General features: G+C 45.8%; 1 protein-coding gene and 1 pseudogene across 2 annotated transcripts in view; both read right to left on the bottom strand.

The window, feature by feature from the left end:
• The window catches only part of LOC310670590 (zinc finger protein RFP-like), a 68,626-nt pseudogene that overhangs the window by 53,820 nt on the left and 2,823 nt on the right, over positions 1-11,983 (bottom strand). The window lies entirely within an intron of this gene.
• Positions 1,825-8,327, bottom strand: LOC310670990 (butyrophilin subfamily 1 member A1-like). Its single transcript, XM_083426889.1, has 4 exons — positions 8,243-8,327; positions 5,928-6,046; positions 4,853-4,885; positions 1,825-2,615 (listed from the first exon to the last, which is right to left on the bottom strand). The coding sequence occupies exons 2-4, from the start codon at positions 5,941-5,943 to the stop codon at positions 2,095-2,097; spliced, it is 570 nt and encodes a 189-aa protein (XP_083283015.1). The 5' UTR covers positions 5,944-6,046; positions 8,243-8,327; the 3' UTR covers positions 1,825-2,094.

Genomic DNA, 11,983 nt, shown 5'->3' with positions numbered 1-11,983 from the left:
ACTGCAGGGATCTAGTGGTGTATAAGGCATAAGCCCCTCTCTGGTTTTTGGTATATGGGACCTTGAACTTGGCCCAGGAGCTGACTGGTAGCCTGTGGGAATCTCGCTAGCAGGGTGATCAGCACTGGCGGTCGTTTGCCCCCACAAGCATGTCAACATTCTGCGCCGTCTTTTGCACAAGCCATTCCAATAGGTAGGGGAACTAGACTGCAGCTGAAGGACTTTGGCTTAGGGCAGCGTTGACATCCTCCCTGTTTCAGATGCCGTCTCAGGGGACAGCCACCAGGCCCCTTGAGACAGATGAGGCTTCACCAGACAACTCCCAGAGACAAAGCTACATGGACACCACAGCACTGAAATGAAATGGGGACATTATTTTGCTGGGTAAGGCTTTATTTTTAAATGTTTGTTGGGTAAAACTCCTGCAGGAAAGGGAGGCATTGGGAGGAGGTCTTCCAGAGGATTTTGGCGGATTCTCCAGGGTGAGGGAATGTCCTAACTGGAGATCAGACACCCAGAACACCTCCCTCTGTGCGTTGTTTCTGTCAACTTGGCACTTGAATGGGATGGACATCCTGTTTTCCTGAGACTCTGAAGAGCCTTCCTTGTGCGGTGGAACGTTCTCCCCCTCTCCCCAAATCTGTTCTGGGGTTTCCCCCTGACCTTCCCTGGCAGATCTGGGTGGGCAGGAAGGGGAGGAAGGGGGCAAAGTCTCCTTGTGCTAGTCCTAAACCTCCAGTTGGCGTACGCTTCATTGAATGCCACCCAAGATGTGTATCTGCTCCTGCTTGGAGCACCCCAGAAGCCAGAAAATAAGGACCTGGCCAGCTCCCAGTCTTGACTGATGGCATCTCTCAGGGGGTCTTGCAGCAGAGGACTTTTGCCATCATCTGCTGCCTACCTGGCTGCTTTCTAACTGGAGGTGCCAGGGATGGAGAGCGGGATCATCTTGCAATGCTTGTGCCCTGTCCCTGAGCCAGTCGTCTTCCTCTCTTCTGTCCCTCACAGCCAACGGAGCGACGCTCCCAATTCACCCCTGTTCCTTGCTTCCTCCTGAGGGACTGGAAGTGGCCCAAGCTGGGCTGACTAAGGTAAGTGGACATCTCGCTTAGCGGCAGGCCTGGGGTGTTCCCTTGCGCAGGGTGAATGTAATGATGAGCTAAGGATTAGACCACACCTGAGCACGTGCAGAGTGCATTTGCTGCATCACTGAGCAACTTCCCAGCCCCGTTTAATTTGTCTCAACCATTTCTATACAGCTTGATCGCCACTGTCTCTAAGCAGTGTGCAAAGTATTCCATACAATGACAAAGAGTGGAAAATATAAAATAAGCCTGCTAGGATGATGGTGGAGATGGTGATGATGATGTCTTCAGTAAGTTCAACAGAGAGAAGGGCCTGTCTGACTGCAACCTGGAAGGGAGTTCCATAAAATGGGGCCCACAATGGAGTGCTTTATATCCCACCTTTACGCCAAGGAGCTCCAGGTTCCCCCCCTTCCTCTTATAATCCCCAGAACAACCACCCTGTGAGGTGGTTTTCTTCCCCTCTGAGGTCTCTAGAGAAAGAAGCTATCCTGCGTGACATGGGTTCATTTTTAGTCCTCTGTTAATCCAATGATGCATGCATTTTCACAGCTGCATAAGGTCTTGTGGGGAGAGGAAGTTTTCCTAGAATTGTAGAAATGTGAGGGGCCCTGAGGGTCCTCTAGTCTCACCCCCTGCAGTGCAGGAAACATTTGCCCAACGTGGGGCTCAGACCCACAACCCTGGGATTAAGACTCTCGTCCTCTGCCAAATCAGACATCTCAAAAGGAAAACAAGATTGACGGTGAGAAAATTTATTAGGACTCCTGAAAGTGTGACTGTCTCTTTAAGAAGCTGCAGAGGGAATTCTGGGGAAAGGAAAGAAAATGCAAAGCAAGAGCAACCCATTTTTGTTTGGTTATTTCTGCTGATTTTGACTGGACTGAATCCTCTCAAAGGGCCCTTGGAAAACTGCCCAACCTGCTCTTGGCGAGTAAATGGTTTTTATGCCAGTCACTCTGGTCTGGAGAGAAACTCCTGCTGGGCCTGAGAGGCAGATTTAGTCTCCTCAGGAGATACTGAGGTAGGTTTTATAATTTCCCCACAGATGAAAATAAGGGAGGAGGGTCTCTCCAGAGAACGAGGCTCCTGAGAACGTGTAGAGTTCGGCTCCTGAGTCAGCAGCATAAAAAGACACACGTCCCCCTTCATAGTCCAGAGTCACCCGGATCCTCCTGGGCTCCCAAAACAGGGACAGAGGAGAGTAATGAGGGGAAGTGCAGGCCCAGTACTTCCCTCCCAACTTCCCCACAGCCCAGACCCCTTCCTCAGGCCTTAAGGGGAAGAGGCCCTTTCTCCTCACAGACTTCCTGGCGACCCCCAGAGCCCATTCTCCCTCACTTCCCACAGTGACTTCCCAGAAATGTCTGCCTGCTGTGAATCCCTCACGTCCCAACACACAAGAGTAGCATCTGAATCTCTCAGGATTATCAGGCAGGGCTTGACGTTTGTCTCCCAATCTCACGCTTTTCTGATCCTTGGACAGGATGAGGCTGGGATGGGCTGTGTCTGGATCCAGAGTGACATTTGCTGTTGGGGAGAAGATGAGGGAAAGAGAAGAATAGGCAGAGTCAGCCAAAAGACAGAAAGAGAGATCCTGACAGATAGATAGATAAATAAATAACACCCCAAAACCCCAGATTCCCTTTCAGATCAAGGGGATTTCTTTGCATCGCATGCTAGACTGAGACTCCTCCTTGCAGACTCTCATCAGAATAAATATCTTCCTTGATGGTTTTTAAATCAGTTCCCTTCACTTTCTTATATTCGATGTGTATTGTGTCTGCCCTCCTCTCAACCCAGGCATTTTCTAAGAGGAAAAACCACCCAGGAATCCTTTTACTCATCTCTTCTGTGTTATCTAAGGGGAAAGAGAGGAGAATTGGAGGAGGCAGGAGAGGAGAGAAGCTGTTTTCCTCTGACAAACTCTGTGGGAATTGGCCTTCGGGGACCTCTGGGTTGGGCTGGGAGATGAGGACCCCCCGTTATTATTATTATTATTATTATTATTATTATTATTATTATTCACATTTGCCTACTGCCCTTCATCCATAGGTCAGGGTGGTTCACAGCATAAAAATACAACATAAAACCACATATAGGCCTCCCCTTGCGGGGAGTCATGTTCTGGGCCCTCGTGCCCACAAGTGAAAATGGTGTTAAGTGGAGAGCCTGTTTATTCCTTGCCTTCCTCCCTGCCATCTTGTAAGTTTAGGCCTTGCCACCAAGGAAGAGGAGGCAGGTGGCAGGGCAATTTTACAAAGGACTGCTTATTCCATGCTTCTCTTTTGGATTTAATATAAACCATAAGACGAGTTCCCTGAGGGAGGGGGGAATAACTCAAAGGTTAGGGGCTAAGACAGTCGTGATAGGCAAGTGTAGGGTTATTTTGAAGAGCAAAAAAGAGGACACATTTGCCAACTTCTTCTTTTAACCATGGATCACTGACAACTCTCATTTGAAATACTCTATGTAGGCTTTCGAAGCTGTGATGTATTGCTAGTAGCAATCTTCTTAATTTTCAACAACAAAATAACAATAATACATATTGCTCCCTTGCTTGCCACATGACAGTATTTGGGCTCATGTTCACATCTTTGTGCACAGAACAAATTATTAAACTGTTAAACATGCACATATGGACTCTCCTTAACGGCAGGGGGATGTTAACTCTAGCCCTCCCAGACTCCTTTGTCAAGATCTTGTAGCTGAGCCAGCGTCCTTTTAGTTCAGCCACAAGAGAAGGGTTTTTTTGCAGTATGTGGCTAGCTTAAGATGCTGCTCTGTTGGGATTCTCTGCTGCAGATTAGTTTAGCCAGGTGCCTTAGACCTGAGTCTAATGCTCTGTGCTTTCCCCCACAATCAAACAGTATATAAATTTTATGAAATAAAGCAAAATCTATAAAATTGAGGGGGAAACCAGGATAATAGTCTGTCTGGAAAAATAAATTCTGTGACCTGCGTGAAACACTTGAGAAGATAGAAAGAATGACCAAAGACAGCACAGTTAGTTCTGAAAATGAAATCCTTAACGTGTGGAATTATTTGCCAAATAATTTTAAATCAATGAAAGTACTTGGGATTGCTTTCCTTACTTTGTTTGGATCATCTTATGCTTCTGAGCAGCTGTTTTCAGCTTTGAATTACATAAAATCTGACACCAGAAACAGACTAACAGATGACTTGAGTGCTGCATGTGTTGCTCTCAAACTTACAAAGTATGAGCCAAGGTTAGATAAATTATCAACATGCATGCAACAGCAAAAATCACATTAATTGTTCAAAAGCTTGCCAAATACAAACTTTTACCTTTCAATAAAAAGTTGTTTCTTTTCTGAAGCTCTGTTATTGTGAATTTCTTTTAAGATCAAAACTGTTAATGTGTGAGTTGTTTTTTTCTAAATTAAAACCTCACTATTCAGGTTAAATTGCTGTTCTGACACTTAGCGATAAATAAGTGGGTTTTGGGTTGCAGTTTGGGCACTCGGTCCCTAAAAGGTTTGCCACCACTGGTCTATAGGCAGAAATGGAACTCAGACTGGTGTGCAGGTTCTTCGCAGGGCCAAGCTCTGCCCCCAGGCCAAGCCTTCAACCTCCCTCCCAGTTCATTCATGGGACAGACAAGGAACCCAAACACCTCTAGAGGACTGTTTCCCAGAGTGATGCCATTGAAGGGGGTCCCAAAGTCTGCAGAACAGACGGTTCAACACCCATGAAATATCCGTCCCCATCCCTCCTGTCAAATTGTTCCTCCCCTGGAAATTTACCTTTCTGAGTCTGTTTTTTGTATAACACAGCATCTGAGGAAGCAAAAAGATATAAAGTGTAAGGGCAACACTCTTCCACCTGAAATAAATCTCCGTACAAAAGTAACGCTTCATAATGTAGCATCCTTAAATTCTAGTATTATTATTAAATAGTAGAAACAAGAAAATCATAGGAAGAATCTATGAAAATAACTAAAGCTTTAAAATACAGCAATCATAAAGCAAGCTTACAAATAGCAGAATAAAAACATTCAGCATAAATCCTGCTGGTCTCTGAACTTTGTCCCTGAAATTGGGCTCTACATTGGAGGACTGGAGGGGAGGCAGAACAATAGGAATCCTGTAAAAGGAGGCAGAGGGGAGATGGAGGCAGCCTTAACATCTTCCCCAAGTAAAGTGGTGGGGGGAATCATTAAAACCAAAATTGTGAGACATAAGGAGAAGCAAAGTTTGATGAGGAAGGATTGGCAGAGCTCTCAGGCAAAAGGAAGTCCTTCCTCACAAACCTTCTACAAATCTTTAAGGTTCTTCACAAGCATAATTGTGCCCTTTGGGGCTCATGTGCTCTTGCTTCCTCTCTCAATGGGGGAACTCTCAGGAGATCTTGAAGGCTGAAGCCCTAGATATGGCAGCTGCAGGGGGACGTCTGAGGAGGAGACGGCTCAGGCCTTGGCCCCACGGCTGAGAAACAAGCCTGAGCAGGAGGCAGAGGGGGAACTGGGGGCTTCTTCATGCCCTTTGACTCCGTTCAGAGAAGGAGAACCTCCAAAAGGACAACCCCAGATTGTGCAGACAGGGAACCACAAGGAAAAGGAGGTTTCGTAGAATTATAAACAGATGCACATGGGAGGAAAAAATCCTGACTTTGCTCTACACTCTGGTTCAGGCTTTCTTTACAGGATCTAGCGTCACAATATACATGGGCCATTCTGGGGGACAGGAAATGAAGGCTGGAGCACCAAGAAGGAAGGTATCCTGGGGTTACTCAATTCCATGCAATAAGAGCCTGGCGTGTTCAGTTCTGAAGAAGTAACAGAATTCCCAGTGTGAAATCCTGGCAGCCAGTTTTCATTACCTTTCCATTGTTTCATTGTATCCTCCACAAGGTGATTTAAATCACAGGATTCCAAGATCCTGTTCCTCAGTTCTGGAGGGAAAGCCAGTGGCTTCTCTGGACTCTCTCTTTTCTCATATCTGGTGAAAAGAAAAACAGTGAATGGCCCCATTGTGGCCCCTTCTCCCTAATTATTGCAGAATAGCTCAATAACATGAACAAAGTTAAAGTTCATTTCGCAACAGGTAATTTTCAGGATTCAGCTTCATCTCTTGACACCCACCTCCAAGCCCTGGTCAGTGGCTTCATAAGGATGCTAAACAACACAAGGGACAAGATGTAACCCCAAGGGACACCACCGGAGGGCTCCCATGGCTTCCAACGATGCTGCCCCCTAACAACTTTCTGGGAAGGTCCCAGGACTTAAGAACCAAACCCCTGAGGTGGAATGCCTGCAATCCCTCCCTCCCTGAGCTTCTCCAGAGGATGTGAGTGATGTCCAAAGCTGCCAAGTGGTCAAGGAAAACAACCTCCACCCTCCCTTCTCCCCCTCTCTCACCCAGGAAGGGCACAACTCCATGGCCAATTGGACTCTCCCTTCAGAGGCATCAACAACCTGACTTTCACCCCCCACTCAAGACCACCTTCAGCCTCTCATGCTGGAAACGCTCCCAAGAAAAAGAACCCACCCATTCTACACCAACAGACCTTCCCTCCCTCAGTGCCTCAAAGGGGCTGAGTTACCAGAGTTGGGGGGCTTCTAGTTGGACATTGAAATCTGTTGGTACATCCTAAGCTCTTCACAAGCATCTTTGGCACTTTCTCTTCTAGATGTTTGAAATTACCACAAAGTCCATGAACAGAAAGTGCAAGAGAAAGAAAAGAGCCCCCATCCCTTTGTGAAGGGATGTGGGGAGGGAGGGAGGAGGCAGTTGACCTTGGAGGGAGAATTGGGGGGCTACAAGTTCAGAAGAGGGGGCTCTACTTTTACCTGTGAGGTGCTGCAGGGAGGGAGTCCTACAGTCTCCCCCCTGCAGCCCCTGGAGGGCCATGTCTGAGGTTCTTGCAGCTCAGCTTCAAAGAGTGATGCTAATGGAAATGAGCCAGATCCACTTACCTCTGCAAGGTCCTTCTCACATCCTAGAGGGAAAAAGAGAAGGGAATTCACTGCACACCACAGGCCACACTAGGAAGACCCCCTCAGACCCTGGAGTGGAGGAACAGCCTGGCCCTCAGATGTCAGTCAGCCTGGCACATGCCAAGGTTTTGGGTAGGAATGGCTGAATCAGCCAGTTTTGGTTTCTCACAGCTTTTATTTTCCCAGTGTGAAATTATTAACTGTTCTGATTTCAAGATCTCCACATTTCCACATCAGTTTGCCATTTTTGCTTAAAATCCTTATGAAAACCCACCAGCATTTTAGGGAATTTCACATTTGTGGGTTCAAGAGACAATTCACACCATCTCTAGTCTTAGATTATAATTTAATAACTTAAATCCAGTTTGCATTGTTCAATTCAGACGTAAGTAAGCCTACAGGATAATTCTACCAGGGCACTGTCCCAAATTGTCTTCCATTGAAGTCCCCAATTTTCAAATGCTATATTCCACCTGGAAATTTAAAAAGCACCTGCAGCATAAAATGCCTCCAAAGGGGTAATAAAACAGCTCTGTGTTTCTTTGGGCTCACCCACACTTCTGCTTTTCCTGTGCCCAGAAAACACGGGTCCAAGTGGTTTTGTCTTTGCCCTGCCGCTTTCCCTCAGGAAAAACCTGCTCCTTGGTGCAACATCAAAGCAAACGTCAATGCAGAGAAAACCTGGCTGAGGTTTGCTCTAATTCAGCAGTAAACAGCCGCTTTTCCTTGGAGGAAAGGGGTGGGACAAGCAGCAGTCTGGATGAGTCCCTCTGTCTTGCTCTTTGGTCACTGTGACTGAGCACCATTTTGGGCTCATCTGTATCGATGGGGAAGGAGATCAACCCAGAAGTTGTGAAGGAAACGGGAAGAGAAGCTTGGTCAAGAGACTGGCTCATGTCGGAAGGAGGCCTGAACGCATCCCAGACAAAGCCCCCCACAGCTGAGAGGCATTCGGAGACAAAGCATCAGCAAAGAGCAGAAGATCAGCTCCCGTTCCATCAAGAACACAGACGAATCTCTAGTCTGCATTCAGGTGAGTTAAGCATCCCAGGTCTCTTGGGTCTTCCTGTCCATTACAAACCTGACCAGAGGCTCCATCAACTCAGCCCCTGCACCCTTTGCATACATGAAAGGGGCACATGAAGGATTAGAGGCAGCCTTTCCCTGAAGCCTTGGGCTGTTCCTGCCACCATCTTACCTGCAGGAGTTCACTCGCTGGCTGCTGACTCTTCTCCTCCATCTCCTGGATGATCCTCTCAAGAGAGGAGAGATTCCTGGAGAGTCTGGCCAGCTGCTCATCCCTTCTCCCTGCAATCTCCTTCTCCACCTCTTCCACATGAGTCAGCAGACGTTTTTCTTGTTCTTCCAGGAACTGGCGCAGTTCTCTGAACTTCTCCACAGTCTTCAGCCTCTCCGTTTCTGTTAATTTCTGCAAGAAAATAGGAGGTCTGAGTGTGGAAGCTGCTCAGCCTTCAAAACATCAGGAAGAGAATAGTGAGAATTCCGCAGGGAGGACACTTCTGATTTTTCAGAGACATGAAACCAACCTCCAGTTACTAAAGAACCTTTATTTTGAAGGGAGGCCCTCTCCATTGCTGTTTCTGTTGACTTCTATTTCGCAGAGAGCTACAGCCTAAAGGAAGGAGCATTTGTTTTCTGTTGAACTGTTTCTTTAAATCTAAAGGTTCATCATTGTTTCACCCAATGTGTATACCTTTAAGGGGCCAGAGCAAGGGCCAGAGCAAACTAACGAGATCTAGCCTTACAGCTGTGAAGCATAGCAGGTGCTGCTGAGTTGCATTGATTAAGCTGTGTCGGGAATTGGCTGCAGTATATAAGGGGCAGCACCTAGCTCTGCCATTTACCCTGGGGCTGGGTTGGTGGTTGGGTCTGGTTTGTTTGTAGATGTATTTAGTGTTTAAGGAGGTTTTGTTTTTCTTATTAAAACCTTGTTTAAGTTATTTTTGAGTCCCTTCTTTTTAATGCAAGCTCTCCCCAGCAAGCTCTCTGCGCTACTATACTGCAAAAAAGCCAACATCTTTGGTTATGGGCCCAGCTGCTGAGTGGATGACTGCATATTTTTGGACTCTGAGAAAGGTTTGAAAACTCCTTCTCCTGTTAGCGTAGTTTTGTGGGTCTGGAAGAGTTTCCAGAATGGTTGACCGGGTTCCAGACATTGAGAAGGCTCTAGTCTTCCCACAGCTAACAGATGAGAACTATAGTTTATGGTCTTTTCGGGTGGAGGTGCTTTTGACCTCTAGAGATGTATGGACCTATGTAACTGATGACCCTCCTGACCCTGTGACTAATGCTTGGTCGAAAGGAGATGCGAAAGCCAGGGCGATAATTAATTTGGCAGTCAGCGACCAGCAAGTAGTCTATATAAGGAATAAGAAAACTGCCAAAGAAATGTGGGACAGTCTTGCAGCAGTGCATGTTAGAAAAGAGTCAGCGTCTGCATTGACGTATTTCAAGCAGTTGTACCAGACGAAGTTGCAGCCTGGTGGTGATTTGGCAGCACACTTGAGACGTCTGGAGGCAATACGCTGCGAATTAATTCGAAGGGACATGGAGATACCTGATATTCAGTATGTTTTCACCATCCTTTGTTCCCTTAATGAGGACTTTGATGGTATAGCTAGCCAGATATCTGCTGTTCCACCAGCACAATTAACTGTGGAAGGGGTAACGGCAAGATTAATGGGCGAGTTGGACAGAAGGGAGGCTTGTGCCATAAGCACTCCTATTTCTGGAAGTAATGAGGGACGCCACATGCAAGCTGGTGGTGATATGACTGCATTTAAAGTGGCCAAGCGTTGTTGGTTCTGCAATAAGCAGGGACATTTTGCAAAGGACTGCAGAGCCAAAAGAAAGCAAAGTACTCCCAAGACTGTTTCTGTTCGTCAGTCACGGTCGTCAGCCCAGCAGCCGACATCGTACCGTAAAGACAGAAACGAGCCGCGAGCTCTTCATGCCCGGACAACAGGTCGTAAAATTAAAGGTGCCAAGTGGAATTCTCTTATTGTCGACTCAGGAGCTTCTCAGCATATCTGCAACAATCGAAGCTTGTTTATTTCTTTCGAAGAGGAAGTTGGTAATGTACATTTAGCCAATTCACAAGTCTTGCAGTCGCTTGGCAGGGGTACGGTTAAACTTGACTCTTTAAACATTACGATAGCGAACTGCATTTACTGCCCATCAGTGGACAATTTATTATCAGTAAGGTGTTTTGCTCGTCAAGGCATAACTGTACGTTTCTTAAATTCAATGTGTGAGTTTTTTGAGGGGAACAAACGTCTATTGTATGCTCGGGAATCTGATGGTTTATATAGACTGTATTTTCGCACCTACTCCCAATCACCTATAAATTGCAGAGCAGCACAGTCAAGCCAGGGGTTGAGGAATGTAAGGCCACATTCCAGGTGTGTCCATGCGGCGCACAGAATTCTGGGACACCTGAATTTTGCTGATGTAATTAAGACAAAGAATATTGTTAATGGCCTCAACTTAAAACCATGTAAATTCTTTATGCAATGTCTATCCTGTTACAAAAATAAGATCAAGGTTGCACGCAAGGGTAGGTGCTCAGATAGGAAAGTAACTGAGCCATTTGAGCGTGTACATTGTGATTTAGTTGGGCCACTCCCACCATCATTAGGAGGTTCTAAGTACTGGCTTACCCTGATAGACCAGTATAGTAGATATTGTTGGACTTATGCAATAGCTGAAAAGTCCCAAGCTTTTGAGAAGTACAAAGTTTTTTGCAACTGGGTAAAAACGCACTTTAACAAACCAATTAAGAACCTGTTTTCTGACCGGGGTGGGGAATTTGTTTCTGAGGATTTTGAGAAATTCCTGGAAGCGCAGGGGACTACTCATGAGTTATCTTGCCCCCAAAGTCCCTGGCAAAATGGGCTTGTTGAAGTTGCGCAGCGTGACCTGCAGACAGGGGTTAACTTATCTGCATGATGCTAATTTGCCCAAAGACTTTTGGGCTGAAGCGCTTAATGCTTTTTGCTTTGTTAGAAATCAAAGTTATCATTCTGGTTTAGATGTCACCCCCTATGAGAAGCTGTTTAAAAAACGCCCTAATCTGAAATACCTACGCATTTGGGGTTCAGATGTAGTTATGCATTATCCCGCTAAGCAGAAATTGGGTGAGCGTAGTGTTCAGGGAATTAATGGGCTACCAGCAGGGGGCGTACAGAATTTACATACCAGCAACTGGCAAATTTCATATTACCAGAAGCATGATACAAACTGTAAATTGGAATGGAGTTGCTGTTTTCCAAGATACTGATGGTATAAATGATATTGAGGAAGAAGAGGAAGCAGGAGCAGCAGCAGCAGGAAATGGTGCTTCTGAATTAATGGGAGAAGACAAAAAGCCTGTTGAATCTGATAATTTGTTTGATGATTTAAAGTTACAGGCACCCAAGGGGAGGTTAGATTCTCTTGAGTTTTCTGACCATGAACTTAGCCTACAGGCATCTCTTCAGTCTGACAATGATGGTTTACAACCTGAAACTAGTAGTTCACTTAGTCCTGTTAAGTCTGAGGAGTCTGACTCTCCTTCCGGACTGAGACGTTCAGATAGAAAGAGGCAGAAGCCACAACAATTTGCAGATGAACATTTTAATACTGTGTACGCCAATAAGGCGGTTTTTGAGCCAAAAAGCTACAATGATGTTCAGAAACCAATACGCAGCGCACTAGAGTCTTAAGATTATGTTTGCAGTTTGTAAAGAAACTAATTGCTGATGAAATGGTTGTATTTGAATATATTCCAGGTAACAATCAAATTGCAGACATTTTTACTAAAGCACTTCCAAAGGTTACACATGAAAAACATGTACAAAGTATGCTTTATGTTTTTGTTCCACAATGATGAACCGCAGGGGAAATGTTGAACTGTTTCTTTAAATCTAAAGGTTCATCA

Source organism: Podarcis tiliguerta, assembly GCF_965153285.1.
Source record: "Podarcis tiliguerta genome assembly, chromosome: 2".
Taxonomy (NCBI): Eukaryota; Metazoa; Chordata; class Lepidosauria; order Squamata; family Lacertidae; genus Podarcis; species Podarcis tiliguerta.
This window is presented reverse-complemented; position numbering and strand designations above follow the sequence as displayed.